The sequence below is a fragment of the Phoenix dactylifera genome, chromosome 13 (assembly GCF_051530095.1).
Source record: "Phoenix dactylifera cultivar Ajwa chromosome 13, Ajwa_hap1_PhDact_Kaust_v1.1, whole genome shotgun sequence".
Taxonomy (NCBI): domain Eukaryota; kingdom Viridiplantae; phylum Streptophyta; class Magnoliopsida; order Arecales; family Arecaceae; genus Phoenix; species Phoenix dactylifera.
Genome location: NC_143202.1, coordinates 21,486,400 through 21,513,509, shown reverse-complemented (window position 1 = coordinate 21,513,509; position 27,110 = coordinate 21,486,400). Strand labels below are relative to the sequence as shown.

Genomic DNA, 27,110 nt, shown 5'->3' with positions numbered 1-27,110 from the left:
TGATAAATGGAGAATACAAGAGGGTGGAAGTTTCCACTTGATCTAAAGAAGACATTTTTGCTCCAAGCAAAATCTTCTTACACTATTTTACTTCTTCCAAAGCTTCTTGAGGAGTGTCATCATATCAACTAGTATTTGGACTTTTTGCGAAAGAAGTAGAACTTTTGAGATACTTAATTTCTTCAAACATAGATGCCTCCTCACTATTAATAAACGTTGAAGCAGGAGCATTAAAAGTTAAGGACAACTAGCATGGTGAGTAGAGTAATCAAGCTCAGAATTGCAGAAATAGTTTGAAAAATAGAACAAATATGATAGACTATCCTTATTTAAGACAAGATCATGTAGAATAAACATTACCTATGTGCCAGGCTAAGTGGTTGTCAGCATTAACCTATTCAAGTATATGACCAACATTATTGCTATGTGATGCTGATTAATCTACAATTTACACTATTGCAGAACCAGATAAAAATGGATCCTTCTAAAATATCTTTAACAGGTGAAGGAACTTGGAGGGTAGAGTCCTCAGCCTTGTCTTTAGCTTTGTGCTTGATTGTATGATGGATTTTTAGAAGAGATAGGCGATTTCAATACTAAGGACCCTAAAAAGCCTTAAGATGTTGGTTAATATGAAAGGGCAAGATTAAAATTACAAAAAACAAATTAAAAGAAAATATATCTTAGATGGAGGTTTCATAGTCTTCCCCAACTTAGACGGAGGACTATTATCATCATTTATTGGTATTGAGGTTGGTTTTGAAGGTTTCTCTGTATATTCCTTTAGCTTTTCAGCCTCTTTTTTGACCATATTATATATAATTAGTTCAGAAGCCTTATCACATGATTGAGCCTCCGGCTTAGTTACCAGAGTGTCAGAGGTGTAGTTTCATACATGGATCTTTCGGATTCAGCAGATCAACTATGAATAAATTAAAATTATTTAATAATAAAAAATCTCTAAGGTATTATATTATTATTGTTATAGAATTAGAGCTATTTTAGGAATAAAATTAAAAAATAATTTGTTGGTTAATGAAAAAATAACTTCTCCATCTTCCGGAGGAAGAAATTTTTTTCTTAATTTATAGATAAATACTATTTATAAAAAAAAACTTATTCATCCAAAAGAAAAAAAAATTGATTGATTTTGCGCTCGTATTTACCCACCAAAGAACGACTCTCAACCCGGCAGCATAGGCCGGTCCCAAGGGCAAAGCTAAGGGAGGCATGGGCCAATCCGGGCCATGCCTTGCGCATGCTGTGGACTAGAGTAGTTATGCTTGAGGATGATTTGACTACAATGATCGATTGGATTCAAAAATTTACTTGACGGCATGGGTGGGTCATGGGTGTCACCCTTTGCTTTGAGACATTCGGACTATGGCTAGTAACAGCTTGGCATTCTAGGCCATATATGTTTATAGAGAGGCCAATAGAGCGTTGGAACGTGGATTAGGTGCCCCGTGTTGTACCTAAAGCAGATATTCTATTTGTTGACTTTTTTTATAGTATATCCGTACCAAGTGTTTGTTTCAATCGTCAGTTTTACTTCAAAAAACAAAAAAAAAAAACAAAAAATCCGGCTCTTGGAGAAAAAGCGTGTCAAGGCCTCAAGGGGGAACTTACCGGTTGCCAATGCAAAAGCAAGGTACCCTCGATAAAACCCGAGTAGAAAGAAGACCGAGCACCCGAAGACTCGCAAGACAGTGGCAAACGTCAGTTTCTCCGGCCGCCGACCAGTTTGGTTTTGTTTCGAAGAGTAGTAAAATGCTTGTGACCTCAAGAATCCTCTCCTCCTTCCTCTCCCCAAAGCTCACGCCTTTGCTCTTCCTCAAATACCGCCGCTTTCCTCCTGTCTCCCTCCGGCCCCTCTCCACCACCGCCACCCCTTACCCCCTCTATTACGAGCTCATCCGCCACCGCCCCGCTCGGCCCCCTCCCCGCCACCACCCCCAGCCCGCCGCCGGCGACGACCAACCGACCGCCGCAGCCGCCGCCGACGACGACGACGACGACGACGATGATGAGAAGCTCATGGACCGCTCCAAGCGGCGGTACTACCGGAAGCGGCGGCAGCGGATGTTCGGCGGGTCCGACACCGACGATGATGGCGGCCGCCGGTCTCAAGCTGACGACTTTGTCGAGCTGAAGCCGGAGGTCGTCGACTTCCCGAGGCTCCACGCGCGGGAGGAGGAGCTCTACTTCTATGACGCCTTTGCCTACCCCTGGGAGAAGGACAAGCACTACCGGATGGTATACCGGCTGGAGAAGAAGTACTTCCCCGAACATTCCCTCGACAAGGCGTTCATCGACCCAGGAACGGAGCCGGTGCAGGCGGCGGCGGCGGCGGAGGGGGAGAGGAAGAAGGGGAAGAAGTCGAAGAAGAAGAAGGACGAGGTTGAGGAGAGGGACACGAGGGGTTTGGTGTTCTTTGACGAGGAGGTGAAGGCTAAGCCTGCTGCTGTCTCTTCGGGTGCTGAGCCGACTGCCCGTGATGTGACAGAGAGGAAAGTGGAAGAGTTCTTCAAATGTTTGAAAAAAGTCCCCAATGCCAGCGGGCAGAAACCTGCTGCAAAAGAGGTGGTGGAAGATGGAGGAGAGCCGTATCTGGTGAGTAGGAAGACGGAGCTTCCTCCGAGGTGGGATGGGCCATCTGGGACGGTCGTGCTGGTGGACAAACCTAAAGGTTGGTTGCATATTTCTGCTTGTTAATTTTCTTAGCCCTATTGTTAGATGATATATTTAGCAATTGGAATTCATCTGGAATGTACATGAGTGATGAATGTTTCATTGGATTTGCTTGTATCCCGAATGCTGAAAGGGGTTGACTATGTATGGGACAACTAGGACATCTTGTCAGATTGCATATTGAGGTTCTGTTGATCAGTTGGGTGGACTATTGGATGTTCTAGACTCTAGAATCATTGAGCGTATTAACGAGATGGAGAATTGTATTGCATAGTAGCATATCTTAGTGCACCAAGGCTCTTGAAAACATGCATTACTCCCAGGATGTGCCAAATTCTTATTGTGGAAGAGTGTTTCAGCCTTGAAATTTCATGTTATAGTTAAAGAAGGTAGACCATGAAGATTTAGAAGAATAAACAATATACATTTCTTTTAACCAAACATACCTATGAAATATATCCAAAATAGCATAGGAATATAAGTCGAGTTACTCAAATGAATCATGCTTTGTACGAGGAATGATGCCATGAATGTTTGCTTTTGATATGTTCTTGGTTATAATGTTTAGCTTTTACACAAGTTTTATGAAATAGATGTTTTAATTTATTTTGTCTTCTAAATTGTTAAGTTGTTATTTCATAATCAGTCGAGTAAGTTCATGAAGAATTCTATGTTTCACTAAGGAATTTAAGGCTTTAGAAAGACAGACATATGCCGTAGTGCCTTTTCTTTTTTGCACGTATGATGTCTTTTATCGGTTTGTTTCACTCTTTCTAATAAATTTAAGGGGAGAAAAATAGTTAATGGAAGCAATTAAGGATGCCTCAGAGTACAATAAAAAGGAAAAGCTAAACGAGCCGAGAAAAGGAAGATAACTGAAGAACAGTGTGATCCCTGTAGGGCTCAGGAGTGTAAGCTCCCTAAGATGGCTCCTCCAACAGTTGGAGTCAGGACCATGATTTTCAAATTGAATGTACAAAGTCCATGCCTTAGGATAGAGTTAACCATCGTGGAATAGAAAACTCATAATGAAACAAATTGCAAGTGTGAAAAAGCAAGCATTTTCTAGACATCCTTCATGTGTCAGTGTTGTTTTCCATTCTGCCTGAAACTAATTGGATTTGTATATTCTTGGCATTGGACAAAAAAAGTATGTGAGAGCTGTTCATTGGAGAAATTACCGTGACTAAGAAGATACTTGCACAATGATGCAGGACCAGATAGAAAAGGCCTGCAATAGTTGTTAGAGGAATCTTGCAGATGCTAGAAACCCAAACTAAAAGTTTTATGGCAATCCAAAATGATTCAGCTTCTTGCCAAAACAGAATTGCAGGGAATAGTGAAATAATTTGCAAAATTCAGTAATAGGATTAGATTTTTTTTTAATGGAGGACAGACTTGAGAGATTAACTATATGAGTTAATCATATCTGCAATAAAGAATAACAACAGAGAATTGAAAGAAGGTGACAACTGGAAGTCAAGACTCGCTGTTTGATGGACCCACAATTGTCACGGCGGTCGCATAGGGTGCCCAGGATGCCCACCAGCTCATAGGTGAGGCTTGCTTGAATGGGCTTATGCCCTGGCACTTACCAGCTAAATGGGCGCCTGCCTAGGCATTGGGCTCTCACCTAATTCGCCCAAATCTGCTGGGCACTCGCCCTAGCTTGTAATAACCCAGGACCTCATCCGAAAAAGCTAGTGGAAAGGTATTATTTGGATTTCTTGACCCTGTATAAGTACCCAAGTTCTACCTAGTGCATAACTGATGTGAGACTAAACACACGCATGCACGGATCCTCACATACTCCTCTCGTTTAAGCTCTGGTGTTCTCGCTAGGCTAACAGTCTAAATCTATTCAAATTTAATCACAAGGACCACAATCGGCCAGTGGTCAGCCCTAATAGATCCGTGTCGTAGTGTCCCCTAGTCTACATGAGCCATGAGCTGGATTTACTCTGATACCATTTTGTAACAATCCAGGACCTCACCTAAAAATGCTAGCTGAAAGATATTATTTGGGTTCTTTGGCTTTATAAAAGTACCCAAGATCTATCCAGTGCATAGCCGATGTGTGACTAAACAAATGCTTGCATGGGTCCTCACACAGCTCAGCCCTAATAAATTAGTTGAGTCAAACCAAATTTGGTTGGCTCTAGATCCGTGGCTGGGGTCAAACCAGAATGGACTAGAGAAAAGGCATTTGAGCTAAAAGAGTGTTGTGTACTTGTATTCTTAAAGTTTAAATCAAATAATATTGTACTAATACACTACATTTTAAGTAGAATTCATGCGTTAATTGTTATCAATGGATCTTTGGTCATGTAATATAGATAGTTTATTGAAAATATTGCGAATTTTAATCATTGAAGGTGTAAATAATTTTGTAAATCTTGTACAAATTTTGTCGCCTTGGCGGTTGCCTAATCGCCTAGGCTGTCACCTAGGATACAAGAGGGTCCATCACCTAGAGTCGCCTAGACTATTTGACAATTATGGATGGCTAGCTGTGGTAGAATATTGTGAATGGCATCCTGATTTCAAATCTTTTGAGAAAAGAGGGAACAGAACAAGATTGGATAATGCCGTAGTGTTTAAGAATTGATCTACAAGTGATATTGCAAGTAACGTGAACCTTAAAACCTTTTCTAGACTCAAACTCTTTTATAAATAAAACAGCAATATGATCAATTCACAAAACAGAAGTGAAGATAGATAGCAGATCTATGATATAAAGAAGAAGAAGATTAAGAGAAAGAAAGAAGAGTAAGCAGCCAAAAAGAGAAAGGAAGGAGAGGTCCGAACCTTGGCCTCTATTTCCTCATAAAAAAAGATTCCAGTATATAGACCTTTCAGTCAGCCCTTCTGGACTCTGTATCTTTTAATAGACTTGACCAATCCTCTAGAAAATTCCTAGTTTGTGACATCTAGGACTCCTTCAAATATAGAAACATAACCCATCAGAATCTCGCCAATTGACCTCCTATTTAGCTCTTTATAGAACTCCTAGAAGACAACTTTAATGTGATATGTGAACTTTAACTGACCTCTTTTTATCAGTCAAAATTAATATGGACTTAATCATCAGCAAGTTTGTGGCTGTTGATTAAAATATTCTCGCGAACTGTTTCATGGTTATTCATTGCTTCAGAGATGAGGCCTGAAGATGCCTTGATTGCCACCCGACCTTGCAATCTCAGCCTTTTGTGGGTATGAACAGCAATCTGGTTGCTTTTGGAGCTGATTTTTGTAGCCGTTGCACCCTCCCTAAGGCCCTAGCAGCTGATCTTCAATGTTTAATGTAGCATGCAACAGTGGGTTTGGTGGGTCTCAAGAATCATATGTGTGCAACGTTGAATCCTTGACATTATCTTGATCCAAATAATCTTGTACAACTGATTATTGACTCCAGGCTCCAACTTGGTCTCAAAGCATTCATATGCTATAGGATATAGCACTGGGTAGTTGAATGCATCTTCTTCTATGCATGGGAACATTAATCTGTCTTAATTTCTGCTTTTGATACCTTGATTATGTTTTAAACCATCTCTCATTCTTTTAGTGCCAACATACGGTCGACATGGTTGTGGGGCTCGCTAGAATCTTTGGCCTATATCATGAGCTGGGTGTAGCGTCGTTTCTATGCAACTGCTAAAAGTTTACATCTTCAATCTCTCTACTCGATCCATATATAATTATTTACCTGGTTGCAATTATTCACCAAATCTGTCATTTCATGCATCCTTTGTTGGTATATGTTTTGATTTTAAGCTGTATCAACTTTCTCTGACTTAATGAACCTAGATTCATCTCCATTCTGCTTTTACTTGCAAGCATCTTTTTTGGAAGACTTCAAATTGTGTACTTGCATTTGCCATGTTTTAAAGAATTTGTTCTAATGTCACTCATTCATTGATCTAGGCAACTTACAGTATATAAGTATCTGACCTTAAGTTTGCTACTATCCTTTGGTCTGCATATTATGCCATTTGACCTTGCCATTTAGGCATCTTGTAGATTTTCTTTAGAGAAACTAGTGGTGGAACTAAACACACACAATCTGAGGTTACATGGACTGACTTGAAATTTAAAACATCATTGCACTCATTGTGATAGTTAACTTTTGTTACTTAAGAGTGATGTACCATTTATCCCAGAGTTCTTACAGCATGTCATGCACTAACCTAAATATCTTGCCCTTTTATTTCCATCTGTTGGGATGACTGACTCATTGTCCAGGACCTAGTTACATTATTTACAGTTAACATGCTGTCTACCTGAATATTCTGTAACATGTCATGTCCTCCTGTTAATTTTTTTTGTTTCATATATTCATGACCATTGCTTTGTTTATAATACTTCATATAAGTTAATTGAGAGTTGACAAATACATTACCAAGGCAGGATGGACTTCATTTACTGTTTGTGGAAAGCTGCGGCGGTTAGTCAAAGTGCAAAAGGTGCTATTTTGTTTTTACGTGCATGATAGTGAATTGCTTGCTTATGTGAAATTCTCATGCTAAATATTTTATTCATAGGTTGGGCATGCTGGTACTCTTGACCCAATGGCAACTGGTTTGTTGATTGTTTGTGTTGGTAAAGCAACCAAATTAGTGGAAAGGTACACTTTTTTGCCTTTTGATTATGCATTAATCTTGTTATTATCAGATAGGCTGCAAAAATTTTATAGAAACAATCTTTTTCTTTAGGATAATTAAGGATGTATGTTTATGCTTAGTCAAGTTAAAATAATGATATATGCTATCATCATATAAAACATGTTTATTGATGCAGTATTGTTGACCAAACCTCCTGCAGGAAACATAGTGTTATATATAAATTGCAAATCTGATTTTTGAAATATTTTATTAACCATTTTAAGTGACAAGGAAGACCTCTGCATTTGAAAAGTGATAGGTCTGTGTAAGGTCAAAGAAGATATAGCTAAACTGAAAAGGAGAAAGGAGAGAATGGAAGAAGGAAATGTATCTTCTTGTCAATTCTCCGCACTTTTTCTTATTTTTCTTCTCCTTTTTTTTAAACCCTGGCTCTTTTTTAAAACCCTAAAGTACCTGCACTTAATTTAATCCATTGCTTTAACTTAATTAATTAATTTAGTCCAGTGATTTAACTTAATTAATCATGAACTTAAACCAAGCTTTTTACAATAAAAACCAGAACATGACATTCATGTCCCTGGTTCCTGGTCCTGTTTGTCCTTTCAGGCCATGATAACTGATCAAATTAAGCCTCTTTGGTTCACCTAACACATCCAAAAGATCATTTTACGACGACACTCAGTCTCACATGGAACTTTGCTAAAAGGGACTTCCAAGTCTCAAACTATAGGCGAAAAAGTTAGTAGTTGTAAGTATACCGACCGGAAAGTAAGAACTTATATTGACTTGTTAGAAAAATAACATTAGAATAACAAACCCTTAGATAGCTAAAACCATTTTTATGTTGCTCGAGACAAATAGAAAATACTTGGTCTTTCAATTTCAAAATGACCTTCCTGTCATTGCACGATCCTTTATATATCATAGGGCTTGGATAAAGTTTTAATAGAAATATAATCATGGTAATTTTGTAAGGGGAGGTATATTGAACATAAAACCCAAATTTTGGTAGAATAATAAGGAATTTGAATGTTGGTAGGCTGCTGATAACTTAAACCTTGAATGGCAATTCTTGGGAGACATAATCCAAAGGGAAGTTAAGCTGCTTCCAATTAAACCCAAGTTTAGAAGCCCAATATTTTGGGAAAGCAGCTTTCAAGTGGAGACAACTTCTAAGGAAAACTAATATTGAATTTCCAAAATGTGAGCAACACATTAACTGTAAGCAACATTATGTAAAGTTGAGATTCTGAAACTCTCAGGATATCGTAGAAGCAATCCATGTTTGTTCTTCCATTGTCATTGAGCTCAATGAAACATTTTCCCCTTCATCAATCATCCCTCCAAGAAAAATGGCTTTTGTTTCATTAGTTGCTAGGCCGTGATGATGTATTGTTATCTCCCAAGATATTGTAGAAAGCAACACTGCTTGTTCTTCCATTAGTTTACCAAATTGGATGACATAGATCTCAAGAAGTGGTGGGGTCTAGTGTTAACTTATTTACATCGATGTTTTAATTTGACATAACCTAATTGTGGAGACGTTCTAGTTCATTGTAATGAAATTTTATGGGATTGGATTAGAGAGCATGGCCCTAGAACTAGAAAATTTAAATAAAATCCGATATCCCATTAATATAACCATAATCATAACCATTAGCATTTCTCCATCCATCAGGGGTCGGTCTTTGCCAATAATTTCTATTAAGGACCACCTCAGATATTATTCAAGCTTCTGTATATCCTTTCTCATAACCTCTATCCATGTGACCCTAGGTACTCCCCTCATTTCTATGCATACTTAAACACGAATCAAATTGCCCCTTCTTGCTGGAGTCCTCGTAGATCTTAGTTGCATATGCCTCTACAATTTCAATATTTTTTTTAATCATTTTGTCCTTAATTTGTGCAACTCATATAGATTTTCTAGCACAACCATTTTTAATTCTAAGTATCCTAGCTTTATCACACATTGATTTCAACATTCTCATTTTTTACTACATTTAGCTTGTCATCTTAGACTCTCTCTATTGCCAAAATTTTAATGATACAACATTTTGAGTCTATGCATTGATATTGATACATTAAAATAACTTTGTAACCTCAAGACCTTTGAGATAAGGATTAAAGTCTTAGTGTTGGTACCCTTCTCAGTTTGGTCCTAGATCAGTACAGTATTGGCATGGATTATGATGGATTAGGACAAACTAGACGAACATTAACAACAAGAATGAAGAAAAAAAAATTGTGTCCCAGGATGCAAGTCTGTCCCAAGTGTTAGGAGTCATGATGCAACTGTCCTACCAACCAGGATGGTTGGGATGTCTCAGTTCATGAGCAAACCAATATACCGAGGGCATCCTGGGTGCCATTCTCTTGTCGAAATGGTAGGGTACTAGCGGGACTCATTGTGACACATTGAGACGTGAATCCTTGCTTACAACTTTGAAAATTAATTTTAATATTTTATTATTGTCTTGTAATATCTGGTGCTTGGGAGTAGTTTGTCCAGTTCAAAGGAAATAATAAGCATTGTTAGGATGAAGAGACGTCTAGGATATGAATGAAATTGCTGTATTTGTTTTGAAGCTAGCAGCATTGACAAGACAGCTCAATTGGGGTTACATTTGTAATATACCGAGCCGTTTTATAGCTTTTGGAGCCAGATGAGGGCATTAGGATGCACCCCTGTTTTATAGAGTTCTTGTCATTGATATCCATACAACTTATCATGACATGGCATTGATGCATCATTTACATTGCATGAAGCTGATATATAACATGAATGAATGTAGATTTGTATGCATTGACACGCATAGACACTTCTCTTTTGGTGCATAAAAGTGAGAAATTGAGAATTGTTGTAAATTTTGAAAGAACAATGAACCAATCTGCAGATGTCACAAGATATGTTCGACTAATTTGTTAGTGTTAAAATGAGGACCTTTGTCATATGTGAGTTGATGAAAATTCTGCTTATGGTTGCGTCTGCAGATATCAAGGTATGATCAAGGGTTATAGTGGTGTTTTCAGGCTGGGTGACGCTACTTCAACTTGGGATGCTGATTCACCGGTCTGTTTGCTGGCTTTCATTTTAATTAAATTAAATATTCATTTGTGAAGAAACTTATACTAACTGAATATGTTCAATTAATGCTAAGAGAAATTTAATTGTGAAGTCTTTCTGCTTGACTTTGTATGATGTGACATAACATTGGCACCATGTTGTCAAATTATTGACATTGCAAATTCGGTTCTCAAATTCATATCTTGTATATAACTTTTGGTAGATATTCAAATATGTCGTAGTTTTAAGGTGTATTATGATGCTTGTGATATGCCAAAGATGTTTTGAGGTCTTATTTTTTTGTAGCTATGTTTTTCTAGTGACAACAAGCAACGAAGTTCATCTGGAATAGCATGTGGTTATTCAAATTCAAATTGGAATTTTTTTTTCTTTATGTTTAGGTTAGTGGTTGTTGGTACGAGATGCAGCACCCCTGACTCTTCTTAGGTCCTACCTGATATTTTGCAAGTTCCATCTTTCTTGCAGATTAAAAGTTAAAATTTTAAAACTTCGATTTTGATATTATATTTAAAAAATGGTGGTAGATTTTCCTTGCTAGGTTAGGGAGATGTGAAACTGATTTCTGTGAACGATGCGATCGGGATATCAAAGTAAATGGGAAGTTCAGCATAAGATCATTTGACTAATTGTATTTTTGCTGGAAGCCAAATCACCATCATTTAATCTGTGCTGGCAACTCTCTGGGCTGCATCCATTATTTTGGCAACATGACTAGGCTCCCAATGTTTTGTTTTCTTTCCTAGATAGAGGCAAGAAAGTGCAAGGCCGCAATACTGGAATTATTAGGCCATGTATATGGCTGCCTCTTAAGATGGAGGTTCATTGGATGATTCTTAAAGATTCTAAAAGATCTATATCATAAGGGTAAAGGTAATTATTTATCTTGATTAATTCTATAAAAATGGCCTCATTTGCTTGATGTTTATTCTCATATGGATGAGGTCACTCATAATGGGAAATAATGATAAGGTGAAAAAGGTTTTGAAGATCTTTTCAAGTATTTTATTTAAAATTAGAACATTGCATGGAGTGGAGAACAGTCTTCCTAGAAGTCTTTTGCAGACATCAATTTGGTACATTCAACCAATATGCTCTGATCCTTGATCCCTATGAAAGGGCAATAAATAAGTATATATAGTTATAGACTTCATTTTGGAAACTTGAGCTTCTTATCAGTTTAGATAACATTATCATTATGCAATAAAGCAAGGGTAAGAGGAATTAGAGGCCAGCCTTTTGATGTGCGCATTTCTGTTATTTTTAAATGAGGCATTGTCTCAAAGTCCATGTTTCGTTTTAAGAATTGCTCTGTGTTTCTAAGTTTGGATCTATTGCACCCGGTAGAACCTGGTAGACATTAGTTGCAAAGAAGAAGAAAGAGGGGACCATCTGGATCTGAAGCACAAAATGAGCTAGACTATCAATTTGGATGATTAGTCTCAAAAGTGGACAATCATTCTGTTTAGTCACAAATGGGAAAATGGTTTCTCAATTAATCAATATGCCTTGTACACCAAAAAATATCGATGTGCGTTATAATTTTATCAAATCTGTACATTTTCTTTCCTTGGAACTTTTGAAATTTTTGGTCCATGCCAGTTTTTCACTTTGACCAAGATGGGCAAGTGTTTGCTTCTAAAATAAAAATATCATGATGTGGTGGTTGAGTCCTGAAATACTTGCCTGGGTAGGTTAATGGGTAATCTGGAAGGCCCATGGCCTAGGCCAGCAGCCTCTGTTGTACTCGAGGAGTGCTGGTCTACCATCTCTCCAAGTGGGAGAGTGGGCATCATATTGGTGGTTGGCACTCGAAGCTCATTAATTGAAGTATCAAGACACATTGTACCATATTTTATAATTTATATAAATAATCAAGCTCACTGTTATGAGTCATGACAGATCCTGAACAAATCCCATATCATTTGGTAATTTCTTAGCAGCTGATTTTATCACTGAATATCAATGGCTACACTATGTTGTGGTTTAATAAAACTTGCTGAGAACCTAAAATGAGACAAGATTAGACGCTTGTTATTTTCTGGGAATGACATAAAATCCTTCTCTCACCCTTGAACACTATTGAAATCCTGAAAAACATGTTAATTATGTTCAACTTCTTAAGAAATTATGAACTGAGGTGTGGTCTTCAATGGTGTGTACGTATACCTGTCCTTAAGATTAATATCCATATCCTCTGTATTTTTTCATCTCCATTGGTGAATCCACTAAATAATAGACATCACATTTGATATATTTATATAAATACCAATACACATACACATCATCCCAAGTAAGAGTAAATATGAATTATCATAAATGTTTTATTTTTCTAAGAGGGATGGAGTCGAATGACATTAAAATGCCCCTAAATAAGAATGCTTGGAAAATTAGGCTAATGAGGCTTCTTAAAGCTGACCCCAAATAGTTAGGATACAGCTTGATGGTTATTGGTTGGTAGGGAAGGAGTGCTGGGGTGTAGGCGTGTAGCTGTATCTGACAAAAGGAAGAGTCAGAGGAGGATAAACTAGGGGATAGGAAAAGAAAGATGGATTGGATAGGATTGGATCACAAGAATAGATGGTTGTGAGTGACATGGGGTGGGAATGCTATTGAAAACAAAATAGGGTTACAGTTTCTCTATAATGTACATTAAATGAAGTATCCCTTAATTCTTTTTCCATTGGGGGAAAAAATGGCACACCTAAGGATTTCAACTTGTCCATTTAGTGTATATAATATATAATAAGAGACTGATTAGTTTTTTACCCCCAAATTATGAATTTATGATTTATATATAGAATGAACGCCCATGAGTTTGTTGCATAGCTTGTATGCATGGTCAGTCCTTGGTCAAAACTAAACTTTTCTTGTTGATGTTATTACTTGGATATTATAAGGTTATAAATAAAACTGATTTTGAATTTTTTGTAATTGGTAATTAGCTTACTTAAATGTTATGTTTGTTCAATTGCTACTGTGCGCAAAAAATGGTATATCTCATGCTTTTAGAAGCCTTGTTTTTGAATATGACTGCCCTAAATTCTCTTATGTTGTTATACCTTTTTGAAACAGTGCCTACATGAGTTTTCATGCATATACATATCACATCAAGTTGTTAGGTGGTATGCTTAAAGGATCATGGCCTAGGGATAGGAAATAATATTAGATCATCTCACGTGGCAATCATTTGTCCAGAAAGATAAGTTGGAGCAGTCAAGAGGATAACCATCTAGGAACCATCGTTACAAACTTGATATCATCTCAACCCAGTACCAATTAATGATGAAAACATAGTATACTATTTTGTGCATCCTTTGGAATGATACTATAATTATGGAGGGCATTTTTTTTTTTTTGAGAAAGCAGACAAATTTCTTAGAAATATGACAGGGCAACAAAACTATCACCGAGCATCATCAAAATCAGGAAGAAGCGACAAAGCTATTGGTTGAGAGAAGAGAAACAAAGCTGATTTTTGCGGGTACACAAACTAACAGTAGCCATATCAGCATGTACAGGTTATGTACATCTTTTGGTTTGCCAATGAATCTGTTTTTAAAGACGAGTTGTCAGAGAAAGGATTGATGTAGCATTAAATTTTGATCATGTATTGTTCCAGGATGAGTATCTTATCACTTCTTTCACTTTAGCATGTTCTTTATTTAATGACTTACAAAAACATTATCAAATAATATATTTAACTTTTGTGAACGTAAGTATTTGTTGGTCCTTGTGTTTTGGATGTGAGTGCCAAATGCAAGGAGCTGTTGCTTCTTATAACTGTGTATATGGTAGAATGGCAAAATAATTGATAACATATTCAATTAAATTTAAAAAGATTGAAGTAGATGGAGATATTTTCTAGAATATTTAAAACTTAAGTAGTATATGGTTGCAATCAAACTGACAATTTTAGTATGTGCTGAAATATTGGGCAACAAAGAATTTGCAAATAATTCAGATAAGCATTAGCAAATATTAGAATGTTGAAGTGGATCTGCTCATAGTCGGAATCAGGGGCATGTGCAATGACGGAAGCTTAGTAGTTAGTAGTTGAACTAATAATTTGTGGAAGCTCAGAGTAAGGAAGAGAGAGAGATAGAGTTATTTTTTATTGGCAGTGAGGATTTGTGACAGCTTACTAATTTATAATTTAGCAGTATTAGGTCATGAGGGGTTTTGAAGGAATTTCAATGCCATCCCAAGATATACGAGATAAGGCTTTGTGTTCGTTTGGCTGTGTTCCCTTGTTGTTCTACTATGGTTTTTGTGTTCCCTTGCTGTGTTCCCTTGTTGTCTTGAAATCCTGCTTTTACTTTTGATGATTTGGCAAGTTTTTTGCTATCCTACTAAATTATTATATTGGTCTTCGTAATCGTCATTTTCTTTTTTTTATAGTTTTGATGGGACAGCTGTCTTTGTTAACACTTCTAGATAACGATTACTATTTTCCTGACCAGGTCATCCAAAGAGAACCATGGGAACACATCAAAGATGAGGATATAAAAAAGGCTGCTGCATCTTTCTTGGGAGAGATATGGCAAGTTCCTCCTATGTTTTCTGCCATTAAGGTTACTGATCTTGCTAACTCTCAAACGCATCTATTCGTTTCCATATGAGTGTCATTTATTCTCTTGATAATGCTAGAACTGGAATCTGGTAAAGCTTTGGAAGCTTGGATTTCTGCTTAACACTACGTTTGGTTTACTAGAATGAGTACTGGAATGAAATGAGAATTCTAACCTTGGCCTCATTTCGTCATTTGGTATGACAATAAGCAATGTAATCATATTTCTTTTAGAATCAGCATTCCTTTAAACGAAGGGAAGGAATGATGATTCCACTCATAAATGGGAAGAATAGTTATTCCCATGAGAGTATGAAACTATGAATAACGATTTTTTTGGTAGTGAATTAGTTACTGACATGTATGGTGTAAATTAATAAGTAATTTTTTTATGGTATATAATAACAATAAATAATGGTTTGTATATAAATCAATTATCGATGACTATGGTATAAAATAAAATTTAACAATTGACTACCATTCAATCTAAAATAATATTTTCTTAAAAAATAAAGTAACATGAGTTGTAATATTATTATCAATTTTAAGTCAAAAGTTTAATATATACTATATACTAGCAAGTGAGCATTTTGCATTGCACATTAAAGGAAAATAATAAAAAATAAGAATGTAAATATAAAATAATATTAAATAATTAAATAGTATTAAATAATAATAAATAATATTAAACATAAAAATAATATTTATTAGGTAAATAATTTAAAATTAGTCAATATAATATATTAAAATAAAAAATACAAAATAATATTTAGAAAAATAAAAGAATAATGCCTCATCAAAATACCAAGAATAAAAAAATAGGAAAGTATGTTAATTAAAATTTAAAAATATAAGCAACGATAGGAAAAAGGTATAAAAATATAAATAAATAAAATAAAATATTAAATTTATAATATCAGATATACATAAAATATTATAAAATAAACAAAATAATTAATGTAACTAAAAAGAGGATAAGGATTATAGTGAAATTATAAGTTCTCACAATTAATCAAAATATTGTAAAAGTAAAATAGAAATATAAGACAAATATATTAATTAGAATAACAATATGAAGTAAAAAAGAAAATATAAGTAAACATAAAAGTATAAATTATGAAAATAATGGGCCATGATAATATTTTAATGGCTGTTACTTAAAGGTTTGCCAAATAGATAATATAATCTAATGGACAATGGAGGGTCTCCAAAAAATTATAATGATTGAGTTATATTCCTTAGTCAAGCATATATTAGAAAATTGATATGGAATTTATCCAGTCTAATAATGAAACTAGTTAAATTAGATACAAACTGAATTGCTATTTCTTTTCCATGCACTCCTTCATTTTCGACGTGACAATGGAATAGGAACCATGGTTTCCGATTCTCTGCCCTCCATTCCCATTACATTGTGATTCCGATTCCAATACGTCTTTGTACCTATGAACCAAAAGTAGTGTAAGAGAGAATTGGCATAAAATTTAGTTCCTTGCTTCACACTTTTTGTCATGTGTCATGCCAATTTGTAGAATAGAAGGAGCTAAAAATTGCTCAAGAGAGAATAATTCTGGCAAACTAGTAGATTTATAGTACATCAACTGCACCAAGCAACTGAGTAAAGTTCTCATACAGTTGGTAAGATATGCTTTGCCAGTAAAATTCAACAAGCTGAAGGATGATCGTGCTATCTCAGGGTCCAGTTCTAGTTCTGTAGGTAGAACTGGCAGGCGTGTGATGAAAGTGATTTAGTGTCCACAAGAGATTAAATGCTTATTTCTGAAAAATGGCTTTCTCACATCAATTGATTTATTGCATTTGAAGCTTTTAAAAAATCATCAGAACCATGACACTTGAACCTAAATACAATAGCTACTAAGCTTGTCTAAGGCTTTTTTTTCTAAAAAGAATTATTTTGTTTTGGTTCCTGGTGGAGTTTCTTGATTGATTGCAGGTAGGTGGTGAAAAGATGTATGACAAAGCAAGGAGAGGGGAGATGATTGAGCTGTCACCAAGACGCATATCAATATATCAGTTTGATATTGAACGCAGCCTAGATGACAGGTCACTGTTTCATTGACCACTAAAAAATATTATTCTCATAAATTTTTAATTTTTCTTTTTCTACTTTTTCTGCTACATCCCAACATGGGCAATAATTCTTATCTTTTTTTTTTGCAAATTTTTTAGTATTTATATTGCACCAAGATGCAATTTGTAGAGTAGTAATATTCACTTATTTTAAAAGGATGTATACTTTTATTGGTTTATGCTAGTGACCAGTTAGGTTAGTCTGTGAATCCACGACTGGTTTTCAAGGTTCCCCAATAGGACCTTCTTTTGTCCAAAATTGCCTTTGCCAGATTGGCACACAAAAAAACAACAACTAAAAGGGAGAAGAGATTATAAAATGTCAACTTTAAATGATCATGCTTTGTATTATAAACCTAGCACTGTCTATATGCATGAAGGCTTGTTGGCTGAAGTCAGAATTGAAGAAAACTGAAAAATATTGGTTCAAGCTTTCGAAAATAATATTAAAAGTTGTTAAACGCTCTATATGGTGATCGTGATTGACCCAAATTGGCAGCTTGGAAAAACAAATGTCGTTCCATATTTAGCCAAACTCAAGCCTGCCAGAGAGATTAATAAAAAGATGGAGATCAGCGACTGCCTTGTCTAGGTAGGTATGGCCGCTGACAGAGGAGTGGGGCATCATGGACTTGCAAGTGACTTGGTGATGGATAGCCAAGACATATGAATGTCTTTAACGCAGCATTTGGCCCATTTGAGGAGCAACGGAGGTCTTCAGTGGAAGGAACTCCTGACTTTTCATGTCCTCAAGATCATTTTTGGTGCTAATCATCTAGGTGAAGGTTACGTGTGGTTTTAAAGAGCTGCCATTTGAGGACTCTTCAAGGTGGGAGGATTTAATGCAGAGCTTCCTGTGATCGGCAATGAAGCTTTGATTTACCTTAGCTAGACTAGTAGAGAGCCTTTGGGTTTTCATTAAAAATTGTTTACAATTTCGACTAACAATATTAATGCTGATCATCTTAGAGGCATGTAAATATGAAGCAAATAGCAACTATACCAAAAGCTTGTCTTTGAGACATACCATATGCTTAGCCCGTAATAGTTTAATTGATATAATTGCAAGGATGGCTACGCAGATCGACATTTTAGAATACTAGGAGATTATATTCTCATGTACGTAATTAACTCTTTTGGTGTTTTATTTGAACTGCTTTGAAAGATTGAATCTAGCATGGTGCTCACTGCTGCGCTCCTTGTTACCCCTCCTTCCCAAACTTGGACACACTCAACAAGATTAAAAAAAAATAAAAACAAAGATCATCTATATCTTCTCAATTTTTAAATGTAATTCTATTGTGAAGCATTCTCACCCTTGCATGCTTGAAGTTACAATTCGTGAGCATGAAGAACCTTTAGAGTTCAGAATGCTTCAGTATATCTACATGCTCTGCAAAATAATAATGGCATAAGCGTTATCATTGCCATGAAGAATTACCTCTATGAATGCCCAAGTTCAGCTGAAAATCTTAAACCTTTGATAGAGAAATATATGTATCTGGTGGTGGGCATTCGAATCACTAGTATGCACTTAAATATGCTGGATATTTAGATTGCACCTAACATTGAATGCTTGTTTTGTTCAAAGAATTGCAATTATGATTATAGCAAAAAGGTAATATTATTTTATATCTTATTGTCATCCCTGACATTTTGGTTGTAAATTTCAATATTGAGTGATGATTGTGCTGGCTGATCATGACAATTATCTATTGAAGGCTGTAAACAATTAACTGTTTAACTTGAATCCAGTAAGTGGATTAGCTGCTTTTCTTGGTCGGTGTTTGCTAGCTTCCAATCTTGAAAGCCAAATATGTTAATTTATTGCATGGCAATTTGAACAGTAATAAAGAAGATATGCAGCAACGTTATTACTTTCTTATTGGCATCTTGTGCTTTCGCACATTGATCACATTCCAAATGCCTCATCAACCTTTGGACTATTTGAGTAATTACTGCTTAACATATTTAAGGGGTTCTAAAGACTGTGTTGTTGTAGGTAAGCAAAGAATCTCAAGAATTTGAGGTTGAGAACTTGAGATCAATCACGATGCATCCATATTTTGCAGAGATCAACAGTGGTGATTATCCTTAAAGGAATTGATGTTCATGACCCGTTATAATGTAGTAAGGTAAGAAGGGAAGAGAGGAGAATAAAATAGAAAAAAATGAAGAGCAATGTTGGTGGATGCCCTAACTACCTAGGTCATGTGTCCTTAATTAAATTTTAATGCTAGGGTGTCCATTTTAGTGGACCAAATACTGAAAAACTGTTTAAAAAAGGAGTTGGCAATTCAAGGATCTAAAAAAATATGCGTTAAGAATAAATCCATTCAATATAATGATAGGATGAACAATAGGATTTTTTTCATTTATAGGAGTTTTGATTGACTTAGTATCTCCATGATAACATAGAATCTGACTTTTTAAGCTACTTAAGAGCGATATAATAATGCTTCTTCTTTTCATGATATAGATATAAAACATGTAGGTTCTAATGAACTGGCCCTTGAGTGCACTTCTTCTATCATTACAAATAAGTCGAGAGGGGAAAGAACAAGCACTGCTAGTGCTTTAGACTTGAGAAACATGTGCTTGCTTCATTAGTAGGCACATTTTTCCTATATATGTCTGGTAACAAGAATGAGTTCTATATGATACCTATATTCCTCTTTTATGGGTAAACCATAAACTTGATCCTTAAGATCCAAGGGGTAATGTACGATTGTCAAAAAGCTGAACTGATCAAATATCGTCAACATCTTGCTTTACATTTCCAAATATGATTCAGGCACAACTTTGGTAGGGGATGGGTTGGGGCAAGCGTGGTTAAAATGTACTACTTTACCATATGATCTTTTAGAGTGTAATCTGTTGGTGGTGTTTTTTCCCAACTCTTGTACATATTAACATAGTTGGTTCTGTGTCATTATCATGTTTTATATATATTCTGCAGGCAAAATTTGATATTCCGAGTCACTTGCTCAAAAGGGACATATATCCGATCCCTTTGTGCTGATTTTGGGAAAGCTCTTGGCAGGTATGTTTTTTTTGTTCCCTATAATGAATTACATAAAAATATCATGAACTAGCTCTTTCAGTTTGTTCATATATTTATTTCATTAAACTATGGATATATATAGAAAAAAGAAGGATGTTGCAAGGTCGGAGGAACTGGTACTAGGCACTGTACCGGTTCTTCGACGGGACGACTCAATACAGGCCATGCTGGGCCTGTACCAAGAGAGGGACCGTGCAGAGAGGAAAAGAGAAAGAGAGAGAGAGAGAGAGCCGGCGGAGTGCCGGAGGAGAGTGGCAGATGCCGGCGGAATGCCGGCGGAGGCGAGCAGAGGCCGGCCTTGGCCGTGGCCGTTACCCCTGTTTCAAATGAAATAGGGTCCGGTTGCGGCCTTAAAAAAATTCGCCATTTTTAAGTGAAGTCAACATTGCTCCCCACGGCCGAGGCCGGCCGCCGTTGGCCTTCGCCGGCCTCCCGCCCTCTCTCTCTCCCTCTCCCTCCCACGCTAGCTCTCTCTTTTCTTCTCCTTCTTCGACTCCGGCAATGGGTTCCGTTTCCGTTGCCGAAACTATATCGGTGAGACATCGATACGGCTCGGGATGGCCGAAACTGCCCGGTTCGGGACGGTTCCGCCGACCTTGGTCCTTGGGATGTTGTGCCATTTTTACTATTTTTATTTTGTCTACAATTTTTTTCTATATTTTGAGCAATTTTATTTTTCTGTGTTCTTTAATACTACTATTGAAGATTTTTTCAGCCACTTTAAAAAGTTGTGCAAGTTGTGTAGGTGGGATAATTAATCTGTTATTCTATGTAATTGGATGTAACTTGCATATAAGCTTGGACATTTGATGCGACAAACTTTAGTGACCACCTCCACTAAGAAAGCCTTTTCATAGTTTGGGCATGTAGTTGCTTCTCCTACCTTCTCTCTTTTCACATCACTCCCTATCTTATATCTCTTCGTCATTTCCTTTCTAACATTTTTATCATACATATGATTTTTTTGCATCTCTCTGCCTTTCTTCAATAGTTTCCCCTTTGATCTGCTATCATGTTCTTTACTGCAGGATATGAAGCATAGGTAGATTGTTTTTTCCAATAATAGAACTAGGAGAACAATGTTGTATGAGATCCTTAGTCACCGACTCTTTTGGCTTACCGTTGTTCCTCTCTGATCTTATCGGTGGAATACGTGCAAGTCTGACCTGGTAATTTATTTTCACTTTTTTTTTTTCATGCATGTGACCAAGCTGGGTTTTGTATCAGCTCTTCTAAAGTTCAAGTACTTCTCACATTAAGCCAAATAAGACTGCTGTGAAGAGAAGAAGTGTAAATTCTGCATGGGTTATGATCATGTTTGCCATGAATGTTCGACAAGTCTAAGTCTGTGGCTTTGGAGATGATGACAGATGGAATTGTAAAAGGAAATAGATCTTTTTTCATTTTCTCTTAGCTATGAGATCTATATGGGCTTCATGACAGATAGCTTGGTGTTGAAAAAATTCTCTTTCGCTTCACACATAGAAGCCTGCTGCAGGAGAAGAGGTTTGGTGCTGCTTGTGTTATGAACATGTTTGCTATAAAGGCTCTATTAACTTATAATATTTCCCTTTTCTTTCAATTCATGAAGTCTTTGTGCTGATCCTTAATTGCATATATTCAACTACTTCATGTTTATGCACCAATTAATAGTTGTTGTCAGCAACCTTGTGCATGATCTTCAATTAAGCTAGCTCAGGAACATGCAGTTAAGTCGTTCTTCATGCTGTAGGAACGTAAATTGCTTATGTTGAGGCGGATGGGAAGGAGTATAATCTAATGTACAAAGATCATTAATAGTCTTAATATTCTTGCTTGTGTTTATTCATATATATTTTTTGGCCTTCTATTTTCTACATTGAAACATATGCTAACATGTGCGTCCATTCCTGTATATGCAATTATTAATGGCTTGGTTTTGTCAGATATCTGATGGATATATGATGATTTCTAATTTCTTTCTATCTGTTTGGATTAAATTAAAAAAAATGAAAATTTGAATCTACAAATTACACTTCCATTTTTTCCCTCTTTCATATATAAGTTCTTATTTTATTTGAATCTATAGGAGCTGATATATTTAATGATATACATCACTATCAGTAAGAGATAGGTTTTCCAGTGAAAAGGTATATACTAAAATGTAGAAGTCATCTAGTGAGTGGGACTAGTTTTAATTGCTTATTGTATGATTGCAGTTGTGCTCATTTGACTGCCCTACGAAGAGACTTGATTGGTAAGAATTCATCAACATTTTTTTTTTGTGCTAGAGCCACTAACCTGATATATAGTCCTGATAATTGATGCATGATTCATTTTATTACTTTATATTTGGTAAATAATGCATGCAAAGTGTAGTATTTTATGTTCTGTTCTATTGCCACCTCTAAGTGATATAAGTATTATGTATCATGCTGGATGCATATCATGTCTCCATGCCAACACTTGTGTGCAATAAAATGAAATGGTATACATAATAGGAAAGCTGTGATGCACTACTTTATTCATTATTTTTTATTTCTTGTGATTGAACACATGTACTTTATACTTTGTAATGGTCTGGTTTGAACATATAACTCCATTCAACTCAACTGAGCCTTAATCCCAAACTAGTTGGGGTCAGCTGCATGAATCCTTTTGGCCATACTTTCTAAACGATGTAGCAGTTTCACGGCCTTTGCTACTTCATCCCATTTGAACATACGAACATATTTTTGACCGATCAATAGAGACCTAGTATTAGAAATCATTCTAGATATTTGTCTTCATCGTTTTTTAACATGTGCATATGCATGTTTCAAGTATTTTTTTCATGCAAACAAGCATTGAAGAACTATATTTATAATAGCAACATTAATAAGTGCAAAGTTCCAGGTAACAACTATAAGAGGGCATGTTATGTACGAGAAGTACTCATATACCCCCAGTAATGCATGATTTGTAATAGTACAACTCCATTTCCTCATGAATCTGGCTAAGTATATGTATTGTGTTTTTTTCATTTAATGAGTTACTTCAACTTAAAGCAAGAGATATGTTATTGAACTGTTTTCTTTTAAATAAAACCAAGAATAATAAAGAATCACTACCTGAATTTCTCGCCTTTGATGTTAGAATCATGAATTTTCATTTTGTTGCATCATATTTGTAAATTGAAAATTTAAACCAAGCACAAATTAGTAGGAAAAAGAAAAATAAAAACCAGTGTGGAGGAGTTCTAGAGTGTTGCTATCAGGAAGGGCAGTTGGGGTGATTGGGCATAGGTTTAAATGGAAACTTGTGGAAGAGGAACACATCGGTATCAGTGATTTGATTGGTATGTATATATGGTATAGAGATATGCTTGCTGGTACTTTGCCAATAAACTGCCAATTTGGTATGTTCCATAATCTGCTTGTTGCTTCTTCTATGCTGTACCATTCTTAGCTTGGTATTGTGCTAGAATAACTGTTCCTTCAACTTCCTGCTGCCTCGACTACACCTGAGGCAGATTTTGGTGAGTTTGTTGCTGGGGGACTTTGCTTTAGTTACTTGCAAATGTTTTCAATGGGTCTAATTTTATAATTATGCATTTACTAGTTTGAGAGTTGCACAACTTTTCACAATTAAGATTTCTTCTCTGAAATTTCATTGATATAGTTTAAGCTAATTATTCTCCAGATTATGCCTTTTCTTTTTACCTGCTAGAGGAGTGAGAATGAGTCTTGCTGATAATATATCATTGTCAAACTACTATAATTTAACATGCCCTATGTAGATTCAGATCATATTGTGATTCTAGTTCTCCAGTAGATGAGGACAGTTTTTAGCCTTCTCTTTCTTTGTGAGTTTTAGTTGCTTATGTCATCCTTTGTTATCTAACAATAATAGAGGTGTACATTTCTCATCTTATATTATGTTGTAGGAGCTGTATTTAGAAGTAATGATATTTGCACAAAATGAAGGTTTTATTTTTGAACTGTGACCATTCTAAACATTTTTGGCAATAAAAAAAAGCGATATGCACTATATTTGTCTGGAGGCATAGACTTATCTAAAGTTTGTCACATCTAAGGATTTAGAGTCAGAAGTCATGCTGGTCTTCTTAATGTTTATGATGACTCCGGAGCTTTTATTTGGATTAAACTATTCTATCGTTATTGGTATAACATATTTGACTTCTACTGGCAATGCTAAACTCTTTTTTTGCAATAACAAAACACTATGTACTACATGCTATGTTCATCTAAGATTTGCTAAATTGTGAGCTTCAAGTTGAAAATGAAGTTGGCCTTCTTAGTGCTTATGACACTGGAATTCTTATGCAGGTCAAAGTTATGGGTGGATGCCTTCTTTCCATTATATTCACTAGCCCTTCTTTTGGATATCTATTTTTTTATGATATAATCCCCTAAAATCTATCAGGTTTTTAATTGCTTCATGTAAACTATGGAAAGCAGAGAGTTTTTTCCAGGCTCTCATTGCTACATTTTCTGTCAAAACTTAACCTTAGTTCGAATGCAATTATCAATTATGGTTGGTCGCAGCTTTTTATATTTTTCTTGAATACAACTGCCAAAGGAATGGCCTTTTATTTTATACTTTATAGTATCATGCATGCATGCATATTCTTCCTTGGCACATTTGCATCTCATGTGAATGCTCGTCTTCTGTTCTCCTGCACTTGCATCTGAGTTAGGAAATTATGGACATGCTCATGCATAAGCATGTTTTAGGTATAAATCTTATTGCTCTTCGAATGCCTTTTTACATTGAACAGCATATGATTGTCTTTCCTCCATATTAGAAGGGATATAACCCAATTAGGATCCCGGTGATCTGAGGTCCTGGGAGGGACGAACTAGGGATAGTCCTAACTTTTGGCATTCTTGTGCCCAAAGTGGCTGCTCCAGGACTTGAACCTGTGTCATTGCACTTGTCAACCCAAGCTTTTTACCATTGCACCAAGCAATGACCCCTCGTTTTTTCCTCCACATTCTAATTGTAATTTTCTTTTGCACCCATCCATTTGTAATTTCCATTCTGACATTTTGTGGATGTCCTGTCGGGAATTGAATCCTTGGAAGAAACTATGGTAATACTGTGGTTTGCTATGTCCTTGGAGCTGAAAACATGCCTATCCATCCCACTTTAAGAATTAGTATTACTGATCCTTGTAGTGCAACATGTTTATTAAGTCATGGTTTTTATGGTGATAAATTTTATCCCCAAATGCATTTCTATCATTTCATTCCTAGATTCAACTTGACAGATTTGATCTAATGCTATGTTCCGTGAGAACCATCTCCTCCATTATATCTTGTGATAAACCATGGCATGTCATGGGAACCTTACACTGCCATTTGCACATGTCATTCATTTTTCACAGGGGAATATTCAGTTGATGATGCATGGAATTTTCAAGAATTGCAAGAACAGATTACAAAGGGATATCTCTGAGCTGCACAATCTGTTCCCTCCTAAGTTTACTCCAGTAAGAATTTAAACCATGGATTTTCCAGTCTTGTTACTAATTATGTTTAAATTCTTGCTTTCTTTTGAATCAAAATTAAATTGGTAAGCACTTCTCTTTTCTGTCTAGGTTTCTTTAAGCTGCTGAGAGAAAGATTTCAATATCCAGTCAGTTATTAGTGAGTTAATTGTAAGTCTTCTACAATAGCCTTCAACTTTTGGCTGCATTTGCTGGAAGTTTTAAATTGTCATTTTATATTTGGACACCATTACTGGGCTACTGGCAAGCTATAGAGGAGATATCCACTGAAAATAGTAAATTTTGTGATCCAATAATGGTGAGAGATTCCAGGTTTCTTTAGGGGTGGGCAAGGCATATCACAGTTGCTAAAAGATTATGCTTCTATTTTTCATGAATGTGTAAATTATGGACATCTAATTGGATGGCCTATTGAATATGTTGTTGCATGTATCTTGTGTTGTTTATTCAAATAGCAATAATTTTAGTAAATTCCCTGGCTTGTCCATATAACACCGTATCTTAAATGGGCTGAGAACCATGCCATAATTTCATCGCAGCCAACATTTTGCAGCATTTTTTCACATGGCCTCTGCCTCAAAAATCATGTATGTTAAATGATGTGTTAGGGAATATAAGATGAAGACTGAAGAGAACTGTTGAATGTACATAGCATGTGCATTGTATTCCATTTTGCTGCCATGACATTCTGGTTTTGCTTAGTAGTTCCTCTTCAGCTACTAGTACAACATCTGACTCTTTTGTTCATATCGATCATTTTAGGAATGCAGATGGGGCACAGAAACAACAGATACAAGGGTGAAGCTCTGAAAACACCAATTCCAAATTTTCAGTTTTGTGATGAACTATTTTTCACTTGGCAGGCAAAATTCATGATGCTCTGAATTACTATTATTATTATTATTATTGAATCTTAAATTTATCTTTGTTAAAAGGAAAAATGTTAGAAGTTTAGCATATTTGAAGTTTAGAAGACAGAATTGCAAACTGCAATGGTGGGCAGCTAACCACTAATGAATTACAACTGCAAAGGGAAATGCCTGTATGTCAGTTGATAATGACTTAATGATCAAGGCCTAGTCAATGAGAGGGTTTTTCTTTTTTGCCTTAATGAAAATTTCACAATTTTTAGGTGATTAAAATGAAAAAAATAAATTGAAAGCTAAAACTTAGATCACCTCTTTCATGGAATCGAAAATTATACATCTTATGTTGCATGATTGTATTGCATACTTAAAACTCAATTCAAACTCCCATTAAAAAGGAAACTAGCATTGCCTCCGGATTCTAAGAAAAAAGTATGAGAGAGCTTTGTTCTACAATGTTGACGTTGATGTCAACAAAGTGAGTCGAGTTGAAGATGAAGCTTTCCCTTATTCTTACATTGGAAAGAAAGAATTATATGGGAAAAAAAAACCGTTGTCATAGGTGATGGTTGCTTTCAGCTTGTTTTGGTGGTTGTTTCAAAAGAATTTCTTTTTGATAGCTTATTTTAT

General features: G+C 35.9%; 1 protein-coding gene across 4 annotated transcripts; it reads left to right on the top strand.

Annotated features, from left to right (window-relative positions):
- Window positions 1-1,622: 1,622 nt before the first annotated feature.
- On the top strand, window positions 1,623-26,555 carry LOC103722831 (Pseudouridine synthase family protein). 4 transcript variants are annotated; one of them, XR_005513690.3, is made up of 11 exons: window positions 1,624-2,689; window positions 7,099-7,154; window positions 7,233-7,315; window positions 10,308-10,386; window positions 14,862-14,972; window positions 16,923-17,032; window positions 20,019-20,102; window positions 22,322-22,359; window positions 25,492-25,596; window positions 25,705-25,764; window positions 26,377-26,555. XR_005513690.3 is itself a non-coding variant. In XM_039130933.3 (10 exons), the coding sequence occupies exons 1-9, from the start codon at window positions 1,639-1,641 to the stop codon at window positions 25,560-25,562; spliced, it is 1,683 nt and encodes a 560-aa protein (XP_038986861.2). In that variant the 5' UTR covers window positions 1,624-1,638; the 3' UTR covers window positions 25,563-25,596; window positions 26,377-26,555. The 4 variants fall into 4 exon arrangements, 2 of the variants coding, with proteins under 2 accessions (XP_038986861.2, XP_038986860.2); XM_039130933.3 differs by lacking the exon at window positions 25,705-25,764; XM_039130932.3 differs by lacking the exon at window positions 26,377-26,555 and having other exon boundaries at window positions 25,705-26,085.
- The last annotated feature ends 555 nt before the right edge of the window (window positions 26,556-27,110 follow it).